We start from the raw sequence: 16499 nt of genomic DNA, 5'->3' as shown, positions 1-16499 counted from the left end.
ATTAGTACGCTCTTAAGATGTTTGTTACTATGGTAACAAAAGGAGCATCAACATAATTAGAAATTTTCAGGCTTTTCCTAGGCCCTTTTTCTACTGCAACTTGTGCCTTTCTTTCTGTCCTTCATGTTCTACCCTATGGCCATAGGTTATAGGAAAAAAACAGTGACCACCTGGATTGAAAGGGGGCTGAATGTAGAAGGGAGATGAATTCTACTACTCATCAATATCCTCCTAAGTTTCAATTCATGAAAAAATTAAAATTCATGAAATAAAAACTCATTTTCCCCTTCCACCAAAAATTTACAAATACCCCTATACATAACACAAGCCCGTAAAATAAGACTGGCTTGTACTTTAGGATGCAATGTTTTATCTAATGGAAGGAATACTTAAGGATTTATTGAAATCTTTATCACATACTGAATATTCTCTTCCACGGCAATGCTGTGTGCAAGTACTTCAAAGGCTTAAACACTATACCAACGCTGGCAGCTAAACACATCATCCTTTTGTTAACACACCCTGGAGATTTTAGAAATACTTTATTTAATAAAAGTTAAACATACAAAACTGAAGTTAACATACATCCTAAAAATCATCATCTTCCATTAATAGGAAGACCCTTTTCTATGCATATATTTGGCTTAAACTCAACTGACAGTAATTGTGATGTTCACTTACACCAACAAATGCTGACTTGATCTAGTTAAAAATTATAAACTCAGCTACATGAACATAATATACAGGAAAATTATGGTCTGATTAATGCACAAGAAATACAGGAAATTTTAATGATGAAACATTCAGTACTCTTGTTCATTAATTTAGCCTTGCTTTTTTTTTTTTTTTTTTTACAAAAATAGTATCTACACTGTATACAGGGCTATACATCAGCTTTTTGTCTTCCCATATAAACATTACACATCCAAAACATGGTACCACAACTAAGTGAAAAATCAACACAGGAAAAAAGCAAACATACAGAAAACAAAAATACCTTAGAAAAGGCAGCTCATCCTAAACATGGTTTCTTACATAAAACTAAAACTCAAATAAAAATAAAAGCTGGATCAACTTTAGCCATGGCATAATAGGCCTAGAAAACAAAGTATTGAAGGAAAAACCTCAAAACAAACTTTGCCATTTACAAATTAACCTGTATTTAGGCTGAAATGGACCAAAAGCTAGGTTTCAAAGTTGAAGATTAAAAAAAAGGTAAAGATCGCTTTAGCAGGTTGTTTTGTCTTGATGTTTCAATGAATTGCTAGAATATGTATCAAGTTCAAAGCATCTGAAAATTCCAAGTTATGACTTACAAAAAGTATATACCATAGATTAAGTGGGGGCCTGATAATAGGAAGATCAACAATTCATCTAAGTGCTGTACTAAGCAGCATCTAGAAAAGTTGCTTTATTCAACAAACTTTGAGGGAACTGTGGTAGTAGTAATGAAAAAAGTTAAATGAATAGCAGTTATCAAATTCAATTTCTTCAAGTTTCATTCTATTGAAGTCAAATAATGACAACAATGGTATCTTCCTTACTCATCTAACAAATAATTTACCTTTAGAAAAATATAAGGATAAAAAGGTAAATGTAAAGCCCTGCAGAGATGAAATCCAACAGTTTTTCTGATTACTGAGGCATCAAATGCCTAACATTGTATTTAGAAGTATCTTGATATTGTGTCATAGGTTTATCAGCAATTCCACAAGTTCCTACTCCAACTTTGCCCGTTACACTCTCAGGTGAGGCAAAAATACTCCTCTTTACCTATGGGAAAGAAAACAGAAATCATTCCTGATTAGTTTTGGAAAAAGTTTCAATTATGCTAAAATATGTTCTGGTTTCAATATTTTACAAAAGAAAAGCACACTGCCTTCATTTAGTATCAAAATGGTTACAGAAATGGGCTCATGGTGGAAGCCATTTACTCCAACTTATAAGTTGTGGAAAATATCACTACATGCTATTAATCCTCATAACGCTTGCCTTCAGGTGCCTTAAAATTTTTAGATTTGCAGACTCCAATCCTTATTTTAGGTATGAGCTATCCATTTTATTAGCATGACCAAACTCTGGCTGTATTGATGTTTAACTGTGGGACCTGTTATGATGCCTAAATTGTCTCTTGGCCCTTGTAAGTCACAAAATAAACATCTTTCTGAAAAGGAAGTGCTACTTTCCAGAAGTCACGTCCACCACTGGAGGAGCTATCTTGACAGCAATGAAAACTAAGATATGAAAGTCAAATTATCCTTATTCTGAACTTCTATATGAATGCTATGGTTATTTTCTACCTCCCTCCACCCCCGAAACACTTGAACTTGAATGCTCTTTTTTTTTTTTTTTTTTTGAGACAGAGTCTCACTTTGTTGCCCAGGCTAGAGTGAGTGCCGTGGCGTCAGCCTGGCTCACAGCAACCTCAATCTCCGGGGCTCAGCGATCCTACTGCCTCAGCCTCCCGAGTATCTGGGACTACAGGCATGCGCCACCATGCCCGGCTAATTTTTTTTTTTGTATATATATTTTTAGTTGGTCAATTAATTTATTTTCTATTTTTGGTAGAGACGGGGTCTCGCTCAGGCTGGTTTCGAACTCCTAACCTTGAGCAATCCGCCCGCCTCGGCCTCCCAAAGTGCTAGGATTACAGGCGTGAGCCACCACGCCCGGCCCTTGAATGCTCTTTTAAATAACTTCTACCAGTGATGCCCACAGCATGTTAATAAAGCAGGTAGAGTTCAGCAGATTGCCTGTAAGTGGTAAGGTAGCAAATAATTTTTTGAATTTTAGTTTGCACAAGGAAAAGAGCATAGACTTTGTAATTTCTGATATAAACTCAACTCATTTTTTATTGCAGAGACAGTGGCTAACGGAGGTTATTTTTCAATAAGCCAAATTGAGGATTGATGATTCTGAATTTACGCTCTGGTTAAGCATGTACTTCCAAAAATCTATGTACCTCTCTTTTCATATTAAAGTCATTTTAATGACAGTCGCACTTTTCAAATTTACAAAGTGTGATTGAAAGATTTACCAACCTGGCCTTTTTTGTTTTTAGAATAGGCTCTGTTATTGAACTGTTGCCATTTCACCTTCTGATCCTCTCTTTCCTGCTCAAGTTCTTTTATTCTCTGTGCTTTTTTCAAAGCCTTCTTCTTTTTATATTCACGCTGTTGGGCCATCATTTCTTTTCTATGTGGAAAAAACAGAGCTAAATGTCAACTATTAAGACTTAAAAGATGACTTCTTTGTAGACATTAGCAGTGCAAAAAACCCAAATAAACATATATTCCTCTACATGAAAAGCACTAACTCATTAAAATCAATGCCAATCACCTAGTACTACTAAGAAATGGTTTTTAAAGAAATAGGTAGCATCATTAGAAGCTTTTAAACTATAATCACACATATAAATCAAATATTTCAATGTGAATTTTTATTTGACTTGTATATAAGCTTTTACCAGTTGTGTTTTAGTAATAAACTGAATTTCAATATCAATAGATGTCTAAGCCGTTATCAATTTCCAAATAGATACAGTTAGCAAGTATAGCATTTAGAAAAAAATATGAGATTCAATGCAGATAAAACTATTTCACCTAGAGCAATGTAGTAGCAACAAAGGAAATCACTGCTAACAATTCTTATAAAAACAAAATAACCAAGTGTTTCCAAAAATTCTAAAACTCTCAATAATTTCTGCTCAGTTAACACTAACTTCTAACCAAATGAAGGATGAAGAAAGATCTTTAAAGAAAGGCAAAATCTAGATTCCCGGTACCATATCACCACCGGGAAGCTAAGCATGGCTTTTTACTCAGAAGTCAAAGACTAAAAATACTGTTGATCTGGCCTGTTAAAAACCATTCAAAACCATACACTTCTCCATTCCCAATCCCTGGGTTCAGGCTGCCATCATCTTATACCTGGATCATAGCAGTAGCTCCCTTCTCTTTTGCCTGCCGTCATTCTAAAGCTCAAATCTGATCACATCATATCCCTTCAACTTAAAATGTTATCAGTGGCTTACCAGCTCTTTATAATCTGGATTCTATCTCTCTACGCTCTTCTCAAACCACCCACCTTCCAGTCTCAAGTTTTTATCACAGGATTTGTTACTTTTATGTCTACCCTTTTTAAAAAGTAAATATTTAGGCTGGGCGAGGTGGCTCACGCCTGTAATCCTAGCACTCTGGGAGGCCGAGGCGGGCGGATTGCTTGAGGTCAGGAGTTCAAAACCAGCCTGAGCAAGAGCGAGATCCCCGTCTCTACTATAAATAGAAAGAAATTAATTGGCCAACTAATATATATATATATACAAAAAAATCAGCCGGGCATGGTGGCACATGCCTGTAGTCCCAGCTAGTTGGGAGGATTAGACAGGAGGATCGCTTGAGCACAAGAGTTTGAGGTTGCTGTGAGCTAGGCTGACGCCATGGAACAAACTCTAGCCTGGGCAACAAAGCGAGACTGTCTCAAAAAAAAAAAAAAAAAAAAAAAAAGTAAATATTTACTAAACCTTTACTACATGTCAAGAACTGTGTTATGTGCTTTACTGATGTTATCACTTTAATCCTCACAACCTAGTTAATGTACCTAACTATTGCCCCTTATTCTACAGATGAGGAAACAGATGTGAAGCAGCTTTTCCCAGGTCATAAGGCTTTTTAATAACAGAGATAGGATGCAAACCCAGATATATATACTCAATGTCACATGGCCTTCTAATTTTTTTTTAACCCTGGCTAACTCCTGTTCTTTTCAAGTCTCAGTTGAGATGACATTTTCTCAAAGAAACCTACCCTGATAATGAAAGTATAGTTTTGGTACCTCTTCTTTGTTCCCTTAAAGTACCTATTATATCCCCTTTATAACTTTTATACTTTATTATTAAAGCACTTGTTTAATTATGCCTTTTCTGCCTTAGATGTTTAATAAACTCAGTTGGGACAAGGCCCAAGTTGGTCTTCTTCACTGTGGTGTAAGCTCTAGCACTTGGCTTATAAAAATATACCAGGAAAATGTTCTTAGTGCAGAGTATCCTCTTAATATTTATTGAATGCCCAAGAGTGAACCAAAATGTCTTCACTTTACCTAGGCATACACATACAATGTTAACCCTATTATCAGTAATCTTCAAAACAATGTTAATAATCAGTATTATAACTTTCTCACCTCAATCTAGCCTCCTGAGATTCTCTCTGCAGACTACCTCAAGTGCCCAAATGGGGAAAATCACACATAAAATACTAAAAAAGTCACAGTTACTTACTTGGACATGGGTTTGTTGCCACTATCCTCTTTTGCCTTCCTTCCTTCTTCTACAGGCTTGAGGTTCAACAGTGGAGTCACTTCAGCATTGCCATAACCAGCGAAGGTGATTGCAGCGGTGCCATTTTCTTCATCTATCTCCTCAATCTCCGCTTCATAACACCTGTAAAGATATCATGGCTGTAAGCAGGTGAGTAAAGGTTTCGTACTCAGCCTACAAGACTTATACTGTAGTGATACAATCATTACATGTGTCTAAAATGAAACTTCTATAATCAAATGGCCTTTTTGGCAAAGATAATTCAAAGACTGGTTGAAGTTAGCCATCGGCTATCAAAAAAGGAAGTCCTAATCAAAATATTGTTACAAAGTCCCTTACATATATGTCTGCTCACTGTTCTTTAATCTCTTTGAGAAAAGATTATTTCTTATAAGAATGATTTCAGTGTGTGCAAGTCACAGAAGTCTGAGATAATCAACCATTCACTCAATTTTCAATATTGTTGCAAAGTCCCTTACATATGTCTGCTCAATGTTCTTTAATCTCTTTGAGAAAAGATTTTCTATAAGAATGATTTCAGTGTGTGCAAGTCACAGAAGTCTGAGATAATCAACCAAAAAGAATTTACTAATTTTAGAAATAACCATTCATTTTTCTCTGCTTTCATTTTTCTTTCCTCTAGTATCCAAGCCATTGTTCTCCCCTACAACTTAATCTAAAGTCAAAACTATATTGTATTAATGGCAACCATCCAAAAATCAAACTGGCTCTATAAATTATATTGCCTACGTAGAAAGATTAAAACAGAGTAGTTCAAACTGAATAAAAACTTCTTACCATTGTATTTTATTATTTCATGTTATAGTTAGAGTTTTTTTTTTCTACACTTACTGTCCATCTTCACTCCAGATTGCCATACACTTGTCTCCTACTTTCCATGAATGAGTGGGCTGAGTAGAAGCAAAACTGTCTGAACTTGTAAGAGTTTCAGAAGGTTGAGTTGACAGAAGGTCTTTGGTTAGTTCTATGACTTCCTAAAAAAAGACAAACAAAAACCGTAACATTATTTTTATAATTCACATTGTAAACTACTTTGTTACTGATGACAACAGCTCTTACACTGTATAGCACTTAAGCACTCTCTATATATTTATTTGCTGTTCATAATACTATTGAGAGTAGTTGTGATTATCCCCATGTAGAAACCGAGATACAACCTTTTATACCAGTAAGTGGTAGAGCTGTGATTTAAGCCCATATAGTTGCCTTTCAACTTAATTAACCACAAATACTAATGGAAATAGAGTAGACTTGAGCTTAAATACCATGCATTATTTCTAAGTAACTATTTTAGCTGACTAGATCTCTTTAAAAATAAGAAAGTATGAGAGACTAAATTAGATTTGAGATCACTTTTATTCTTATCATTGTCATGTATATTTTATGCAACCCTACTGTTTTATAGGCAGTAGTATTAACTGCCTAGCCACCCCCTCATCTTCAAAACACTTGAAGCAGCCCTTTTATTAGTAATAAAAATTTTCCTACTTATACATATTTCTACTAAAATACTATAGACATATATAAAAGAAACCAGTAGTCATCGTATTCATTTATTATAAAACTCACCCCATCTGGGTAAGCAAATTATCAGGTTAGATTTAAAATATTCCATACCTTAACATTAAGTACATTAGGCTTCATTTAAAAGGAAAAAACAAAAACATAAACAGGCAACGCCTGTGTGACAGATATTTTTTGTAATTCAGGCTTATATTTATTGGCTTCATTCAAAGATGTTTGGTATACAGATGGCTTAAAAATTTGAGAAATAGTACACATTGATAGATTCTGCTACCTATCTGCTGTATTTTTTACTCTAATGAAGATCTATGTTATATTTCATCTTATCTGATTTAAGACCTTGCATACCTATTCCCCCACTGTTGCATTTAAAACATCATACTGTGTGTTTAGGGAAAAAAATTAGCAAAGCTAAACTATATACTGAGATTCTTTTGGTTCCCATTGAAGTTTTCTAATAGTTCTGATTCAGTAGCCAGTAAATATTACCTCTCTCCTTAAGATTCTAAATCTTCCTAGCTATTTCTGAAAAAGTAGTATATGAGTCTTTAAAAAAAATGAATATAAGCTCTTAGAGAAAGGTCAGTCCTACAAGACTCAAATTTGAGTTAAAAATTCAGTAGAAATAACATCTCTAAGTTTTATTAGTTGCCAAGTAGCCATTTAAATACTTTTTAGATAGTCCTTTGCAAATAAACCTAAGAACCTTCCAAATAAATACATTATGTAATATGCAGAGAAGAAGAGTAAATTATCCAGTCTTGTTTTCAGTTAATCACTTTCAGGGCCAGGAACATAATCCAGTAAGCTTGACTCAAGAACCCACACAATCCCTATCATCAAATACTTCCACATCTTCTTAGGGATCACTTAACTATCAAAGCACTAACATGAATTCTGCATTTATAGGTCTCAAATTCAGAACTCTATTCTTTTATGACAGAACATTTCCCCACTGTATTTTCATAAGGAAATACATTTTCATCAAAGAAAAGGGTCCTGAAAAGCTGTGCATATTATAAGAATTTTCAGAGCCCTGTGTTGAAATGACCCTCTAAAAAAGTCCAGAGCATTTACTCACAGTGTCCTTTAACCCTGCTATAGTTTTACATCTACCTCCAAACTATGAAGAACCTTCTAATTTTTTTTTTCTTCACATGTGCACATGGACCAAAGTATTAGAAAAACTATTTTATGTATGAGGGGGTTTCTTGAAGGTACATACCATTAATTACTTTTCCTCCCTCAAGTCTGAGTTCTGAAACTGCTCCTTCATCCACAGATGGGCAGCAGTTACAGTAATCGGCAATTCCAGGAAGCATCAGGTGTTGTGATCTACATATCAGCAGGTCAAAGGGGGTGCACTCAAGCACTCTGCTTACTGAAGGAAGGCGTTTCGGGGATGCAGAGAGCCACTGTAATATATGAGACAAGTGACTTGACCCCTGCCTCCTTTAGAATGAGTTTATTCAGTAAAACAGCCTAATAAATTTACTATTTCTGTGATCATCATAGACTACCCCTGGGAGCTAGTTAGCTAGCTAGCCTGGATTTTACTATACCCACTTTTTAAGTGAAAAAAGAATGGCAGTTAGGACTTCAGAAGATTAATTTGCTGCTTGCCGAGTAACTTTAGTCTATATGAAAAACAGTACATAAAAGAAATAAATATGGAAACCTTACTGGCAAAATGAAATCATTGAAAAAATACAAAAAGAGCATTTTGTCATAAATCAAATGGCAAACAAATTAATAACCAGGATAAGGATATAATTCCAATAGAGAAACACAAGGAATTAGAAACTATATGATAGGTGAAAAATATGAAAATGAGGAAGCCACAAACAGGCTGAACAGACTTCTCACCAAACATGACAGACAGACTGACTTAAAAATCAATGCCATGAGATAGTTCTCAGAAAGCAAAGAAAAAGGAGGGAGGGAAAAACCCAAAACAAAATAGAAGCTGTAACTGTAGCCTCAATGGAGACAATTACTAAATAGAAGCATGTAGCCAAATACTTTTCAGAATTTCACTTAATCTTAAAAGATGCCTTCCATCTTTGAATAGTTTTCAATTCAAAAGGGACCTAACCTAGTAACCAAAATTAAACTTTTTTTCTCATGATAGACTGAGAGGGAAAGAAACTATGATCAAAACTGGTCAGGAAAGGCATTGCTATTATTACTACCAGAAGTATTAGAACTTAACCTTCTAAATTTTTGGCATTCAACATGGTTGTCACATGTAGTTATTTAACCTAATTAAATTAAAAACTCAGCTCTTCAGTAACCTGACCTGTATTTTAAGTGTTGAATAGCCACATGTGGCTAGTGGCTATGGTATTGAACAACAGATATAGAATGTTCGTAACATCATAGAAAGTTCTATTGGATAGTGCTATTCTAAATGGTTATAGAAAAGAGAATATTTTACACATAAATGGTTCCCAAGTCATTATTAACCAAACCCTAGGTAAGCATTTTAGGTGCTTACTATAATGTCTACCATGATGGTTTCTCCACACAGTACAGATCGGAAAGCAGTTCTACCCAGACTCTAATGACAATTTATTTCAGAAATATTAAAACTCCAGTTCAAACTCCACTCCCAACTTCCCCTCTACCAGTTAGTTCCACATATACTGCCCAGGAAGCAATATAGAGAACACTGGCACACAATGTTTTCTTTTCTTCAAAGAAAAAAAGGACTGGTTTTAGGTTGGTAAAAGTAGATTGGACATCTCTCATTGGGGCAAACATAAAGTTAGTACTTTACAGAGTATAAGTATACAAGAGGTCAGTTTGCCTCTATCGCCTCATCTTCAATGTATACTCACAACATATAAGCAAATCAAATGAATGCACAGAAAGCAAACCTCTGAGTTATTTTTAATGACCGGCCTGTGAGAGTAATGGCCCCAAACACCTTTTTCTCATTGACTAGCACCCTAAAATCCACAGACCTAGCTTCTGTACATTGAAGAAGGGGTCCTGTTCATATTGAAATTATCCCAGACAGTTTGTTTTTAAAAATATACCATTATCCTAAATCTAGAATTTGAAAATATTCAACTCATCTTAATTATGCCCAGATAAGCAGTTTCAGAATCCCAAATCTGGACCCCATTTCAAGTTAAGTTCCATTTGTCTGCAGTTCTAATATCCCTAAAATATTAATAGTTTTAATGGACAACAAGATGATAAAGGCAGGGAAAGATTATTTAGATAGAACACAAATTTGAGTTCTTTACTCAATCAGTAAAGAGATCATCAAAATACCCTTAAAACTTTTTTAAAAATCAGGTTCAGAAGTTAAAGGACATTCTTAAGATGAAAAGTCCCATGTATTAATATTCACTAATTCTATATGCTGTTTTTCTTAATAAACCTGTTGTCCTAAGAAACAACAGATATTTACTATCACTTTGTCTTGAAATCCCAGTGCAAGTTTAAAAAAAAAAAAGGTATCATACCTACTCAACTCTCCCATGACAGACAAATTAAGATCTCCTTTTCACCACATCAATTCAACAATTGTCAACAACTACACTGTAAAAACCTAACCTTAACTTCAAACATCTATGCAGAGAACATGTACCTCCTGAAGTCTTTTTATGATTTTTTTTTTAACTTGGTCCTCTCATTTGCTGAAATATATGTTTTCAATACAAGGTGAAAGGCACAACTTTGGAGGGGAAAAGCCACATTTTCATTTTCAAAGAATCTTGTGGCATTAAAAATAATCTTAATATGGTTATACTTTTCTTTTTGAATATTAGTTGTAATATCTTTTGAATTAAATTTCCCTTGCCAGGTCTTAAAAAATAAAAGCACTTTTCATTGTAGAGTTGTATGTACCCTTTCTTTAAGAACTGACAGAGACTTTTAAGACTTTCATCTCTTATTTTAAAATTATAGAAGCATCCAAGATTTAAGAATAACATGTCACTCATTTTGATATATACAGAGGAAGCAACCCTCCTACAAGCCACAGTGCCTATGTGTATATACATGTAACACTAAGACAGACACACATGAATGTGAACACACACACAGGAGGGTACCCTCTCCAAACATGGTTTGGGTGCCTATGGATTCTATGCAATAAATTATTTGAAAAACAGAAAAACTACAATTGTCCACCTATACTTACTTGTAAATCTTTCTTCAATTTTAGCAAATCTTCGTTTTCTCCATTTCCAGATAATGCAGCTTCAACTTGCTGGAGTTGAGCTTTGTAGCTTGCCAGCTGCTTTGCTAAATCTTCTGACATCTGGGGAAAATAAAAACGGTTGCCATGAAAACTGGACCAAAAATCAAACCATAGGCTGGGCGTGGTGGTTCACACCTGTAATCCTAGCACTCTGGGAGGCTGAGGCAGGAGGATCGCTCAAGGTCAGGAGTTCAAGACCAGTCTGAGCAAGAGTGAGACCCCTGTCTCTACTAAAAATAGAAAGAAATTAGCTGGACAACTAAAAATACATACAAAAAATCAGCCGGGGATGGTGGCACATGCCTGTAGTCCCAGCTACTCATGAGGACTTGGGAGGCTGAGCACTCTAGCCCGGGCAACAGAGAAGACTCTGTCTCCAAAAAAAAAAAAAAAAAAAGATAGCTTGATTCTGAGGATTATAAACACATGAGATAAATTCCATATGAAGAGAAAAGTAGAAAAGGAGGTAAGAGGGAAATGAAAATTTCTAATTTTCTTTAAACTCCTATTACAGGGAAGGCACTGTGTTTGGCTCATAATCAAGGCTGTTATATCTTCTTTTAAGAGTTGAATCTTTTGAGGGGAAAAATCTTATTTTTAAGCAATTGCTTCCAAAGCCAAATAAGAATTTTTTTAAAAAATTAACTACATTAACTCTACTTGAACTATTCAGAGTGCATTTAGTTCTTCAGAACAAAAATTTTTCACCCAGTCACCTAAATAGTTGTCGATGCATTTCTTAGTAAAACAGCGCAAATAAGCTCCGATTTAAGGATCATGCCTTTTGCCAAATCCAGCTCACTCATTTTCCTGAAAATAAGATACGAACTAACTCTTTTTTAATGACATAAGGAAACGTACAAGACTTCCCAGGATCCTTATCTTTCTTAACATTTCTGTTCAACTACAGCCTGGCATCGGGAAAGGTCTCAAAGGGTTAAAGCAAGCCAACCTGCCTCCTTCCAGCTCCCCAACACCTCAAAGCCCGCCAGTACTTGCATAATTATTTCAGACCTCGAAATTCAAACAACAGTTTCCAGGGAAACTGCTGGAGCCCCACAACCCTCAAGTAAGCTCTTCCCGGAACCGTCACCGGCGTCCCAACCCCACCCGACGGACTCCCCTAGTTGGCCTAGTTCGCCGCCACGGCACCGGGGGCCCCTGAAGGCTCAACTCTGGGTGGGCGAGGAGACGGTGGCTCCTAACTCTATTGCGGACGCCCAGACTTCTCCGACGAGGCGGGCCAGTCGGCCTCGGGCCTCGGCTTCAATTAGGGAGAGACTGAGGCCCGGCGAGGCCTTACTGTCTCCCCGACGGGGTTTGTTACCTTGTGTGGGGTTGGGGTCAGGGCGGCGGGAAAGGGTCAGGGCAAATTAGCCCAGGGGTGGTGGTGGTAGCAGCAGCAGCAGCAGTAAAAAAAAACAAAAAAACAAAAAAACAAAAACAAAAAACCTTCGCGACGACAAGGCGACTCTGTCTGAAAAGGAAAAACTCGGTCGGCGGCGAGGGGGAGGGGAGGAAAGCCGGGCGCTGGAAGGAGGAAAAGACAGAGGCGAGTGAAGTCTCGCGAGATACACAAATACTCGCGAGATGTCACTGATCTCACGTGACTCCTCGCGCCCTCTAAGCATTCCACCTAACTCATGTTAGGGACGTGGAGAAGGCGGGTGTAGTCGTGGGGGAAGTGGCGTAGTCGGGCTGCGCGGGGCGCAGAACATAGGTTCGTCTTACGTCGGTTCCGGCTTGCATCGGGAGCTGTTTCTTTTGGGGCGGGTACTTTTGGGTCCTTGATGTTTTCAGACGAGTAGTCGCTTGTGCCTTCTTAGGCGAGCGGTGCTGGGAGATGGGAGGAATGGGTATAATGCAGCCTTTATACTGGTGGCTGATTCTCAAAGTGTGGTCCCTGAACCCTCAGCATCACCTGGGAATTTATTGGAAAAGCAGTTTCTCAAGCTCCGCCCCAGACCTTCTAAATCCTGAAACTCCGGGGGTGAGCTCAGCAAGGTGTTTCCACAAGCTTTCCAGGTGATATTGATGTCCGCTCAAGTTTGAAAACTGCTGCTTTACGTATTAATTAAAAACTTTAGTAGCAACAGGAATCTAAATTGTAGCGGAAAGAACCTATTGGAGAGGAGTTTGATTTAAAACTATTTTGTTAAAACTTACTTGGTTTTGGCTGGGCGTGGTGGCTCACGCCTATAATCCTAGCATTCTGGGAGGCCTAGCTGGGAGGATCTTTGGGCTCAGGAGTTCGAGACCAGCCTGAGCAAGAGTGAGACACCCCCCCCCATCTCTACTAAAAAAATAGAAAAATTAGCTGGACAACTGAAAAAAAAATATATATATATATATATATAAATTAGCACATACTTGTAGTCCTAGCTACGTGGGAGGCTGAGGCAGCAGGATTGCTTGCGGCCAGGAGTTTGAGGTTGCTGTGAGCTAGGCTGACGCCAGAGCACTCTAGCCCAGGCAACAGGTGAGACTCTCTCAAAAAACTTGGTTTTAATTAAGTTAATTAGGCTAAATCTCGCCTGATAGGGAACAATCTCCAAATTAGTGGTGAATGATTAGCAGGGTAGTATGAATAACTTCTATTTATGTTGAAGTATTACACACATTGTGTGTAATGATATATGCAAGTTCTGGACGGATACACAAATCTGTCTAGAGGTTTGAAGTGGAAGTCAGATGTTTTCATTGATTACCGTTTTTACGATTTACCCTTTTTCTTACTATATATAATTTTATTACAATTTTTTAAAAATTTTACATGTCGTGTTGTTATGAAAAATAAAGTTCTAAGATACAAAGAGGCTATGTAAAATGTTGGGAAGGAACCTTCCCAGGGGGATTGAGGGTTCGTTGCTGGACCCATAAGAAGGCCCTCTTCTCAGATGGGTTCTTTTGAACTGTGCCAGCATCTTTCTTTCTATCTTTCTTCCTTCCTTTCTTCCTTCCTTTCTTCCTTCCTTTCTTCCTTCCTTCCTTCCTTCCTTTCTTCCTTCCTTTCTTCCTTCCTTTCTTCCTTCCTTCCTATCTTCCTTCCTATCTTCCTTCCTTCCTTCCTTCCTTCCTTCCTTCCTTCCTTCCTTCCTTCCTTCCTTCCTTTCCTTCCTTCCCTCCTTCCTTCCCTTCCTTCCTTCCCTTCCTTCCTTCCTTTCTTTCTTCCTTCCTTGTTTTCTTTTGAAGGAGCCTTCCCTTTTATTCTCTACATACACACACATCGCCCTCATGGTGAGTCAGATAACTTATTGAGGTGGAAACTAGGTCAGGTTTGTGAGTGTGATTGGGATGGCAGTCAACTTGTGACGATTGAAAATGCTGCAGAAGGTGGCCGTGTGTACCCAGAATTAAGAGGGAGGACAAACCAGAATGTACTTTTCCTTAAATAAAGTAGAAACTTGTTTAAAATAAAATGTAGTTTTTTGATAACTGCTCTTATTTTAATTGTGTATTTTAAAAACTGATACCAGAAGGCTCTTCCTTGAATATAAAGTAAACTTCACAGTTGTGTAAAATCTCAAATGAGAACTCTTCCTGAACCCCATAGATCAGAAAATAGGGGAATATTTATTATAAGTTCCAGTATTGATTTCTATACCATCTTGATAGTTTTGTTTTCAGATTTTTAATCTCTGTGCAACATTTATTTATAAAGAAAAGCTATGTTGAATTTTAATTCTCACAAAGCAATAACAGTTGTATGTGCCAGATACCATTCTAAGCATTTTACACATATTCATTTAATTTTCACAATGATTTTATGTGGCATTAAAGACAAAACAAACAATTATGAGGAAGTTATGGGAGAAACCCTCTGATGTTAAATTTGATTAAGAGTGATACTTCATATAGGCTTTCTGACTTACCACCTCCTTTGAAGTGTCAAAAATCCACTTTCAGTGTCTGATTTTTCTTGAAACATGTGCATCCAAACTTAATCATGTTTATTCTCCAAAAAGAGCAGTGTCCAAAACCTGTAGGTCTTTAAACTGGCATTTATTTAAACCCAGTAAGTGAATAAAAGTTAAAGACTCCAAATTGTCATTAGAATATACAGCTATTTCCTTTCACTATTAAAGAAAGCTACAGTATAGCTCCTGCCTTTGGAAATGAGTTAACCCACTGCAGAGCACATGAGTATGCAATAAAACTAATACATGTTGGTCAAATGGGAGACTGAATTCTTTAAATTAGCTTTTCTTGTATCCTTTCCTGATTATAAATAGAAAAAAAAAAATGTGGGCAAATCTGGGGCTATCTCAACAGTTGCCTAAGGTGATGAATTAGAGATGTGTGTGTAGTCATCATAATTGTTGACTTTCTTTAGTCACAATAGGTGCATGGAGATTTGCTACAGAGCAAGCTACTTGCTTTTTTGTGCTTATTGAGAGATTTATCTCAATGCACTGTAACCAGTGCATTGAATACATATATCCTGGGATGATGCTTAGTTGATGGAAAAACAGCCTAAATGCATGTTGTTCAGTGTAGGGGCTCAGATGTTCATCATTCATAGCTATCCTGAATTGTTTACTTAAATCTGTATTGCATTGTAATGTGCATTTTTTTTCCCTTTCTGGTCTATTTTGTTATCAGAAAGGATGTGCATTTTAAGCTATTTTGTGTTTTACGTGTACCACTAAAGAACAGAAACTATAGCACTAAAGAATAGAAAACATTCCACTAAAAGCAGAATTTCTTCAGTTTGAAAAAGATTATAATCTAAGGTTTAACAAGCAGGGGTCAGAAATGATAGCGCTTTAGAGATATTCAGAAGTGCTTAATAGTACTCTAACCATACCTTCTTAGTGGTATATATTCTGGGAGAAAAAAGAATCCAAACAACCAAACAAAAACCCTCAAATGTCACAGATTTATTGCTAGTACTGCTATTGGTAATGTAATTTTTGAATTCTCAAATATACTACAGGTTAAAAAATATATATATATATTTGTCGGTAGAAACTCTAAGGAAAGAAATTCAAATATAAAAGTTATGGGGGAAACCCTCTGATGTTAAATTTGAATTAGAGTTTTTCATATATATCTTTCTTAGAACTAATGTCACCTCACTAGAGGGTGCCCACATCTTGATATCTAAATACTATTCCCCACTAAAAGAAATGGTATTTCTATGAGAAATGGCTGATTTGGGGTCTCAGGCCCAAAAAGTACAAAAGAACAAAGTTGAGCTTGAAACACCTTCCCAGAAGGCAAGGAAGTACCCCCAAATTAATAAGGTCAAACCAAAAGCCCACAGAATCCAGTTTTAGGGTACTCCACTGGCCACTAAGAAGAATAACTATAATAGATTGTCAAAGCGGGTTTTTTAAATTCGTAAGTCCAGAGTGATACTCAGAGAGTGGGGAAAGGGAGTTTTTGTTTATAGGAAAATGCCAGCCAATAAATGTAGATGGA

General features: G+C 36.6%; 1 protein-coding gene across 2 annotated transcripts; it reads right to left on the bottom strand.

The window, feature by feature from the left end:
- Window positions 1-525: 525 nt before the first annotated feature.
- SMNDC1 (survival motor neuron domain containing 1) lies at window positions 526-12625 on the bottom strand. 2 transcript variants are annotated; one of them, XM_012771102.3, is made up of 6 exons: window positions 12403-12625; window positions 11016-11135; window positions 6167-6309; window positions 5276-5437; window positions 3042-3195; window positions 526-1773 (listed from the first exon to the last, which is right to left on the bottom strand). In XM_012771102.3, the coding sequence occupies exons 2-6, from the start codon at window positions 11133-11135 to the stop codon at window positions 1636-1638; spliced, it is 717 nt and encodes a 238-aa protein (XP_012626556.1). In that variant the 5' UTR covers window positions 12403-12625; the 3' UTR covers window positions 526-1635. The 2 variants fall into 2 exon arrangements, with proteins under 2 accessions (XP_012626556.1, XP_075865915.1); XM_076009800.1 differs by lacking the exons at window positions 11016-11135; window positions 12403-12625 and adding an exon at window positions 8085-8995.
- Window positions 12626-16499: the final 3874 nt, after the last annotated feature.

Source organism: Microcebus murinus, chromosome 14 (assembly GCF_040939455.1).
Source record: "Microcebus murinus isolate Inina chromosome 14, M.murinus_Inina_mat1.0, whole genome shotgun sequence".
Lineage (NCBI taxonomy): Eukaryota > Metazoa > Chordata > Mammalia > Primates > Cheirogaleidae > Microcebus > Microcebus murinus.
Note: the sequence above shows the minus strand (reverse complement) of the source record. Positions and strands in the feature narration are given on the sequence as shown.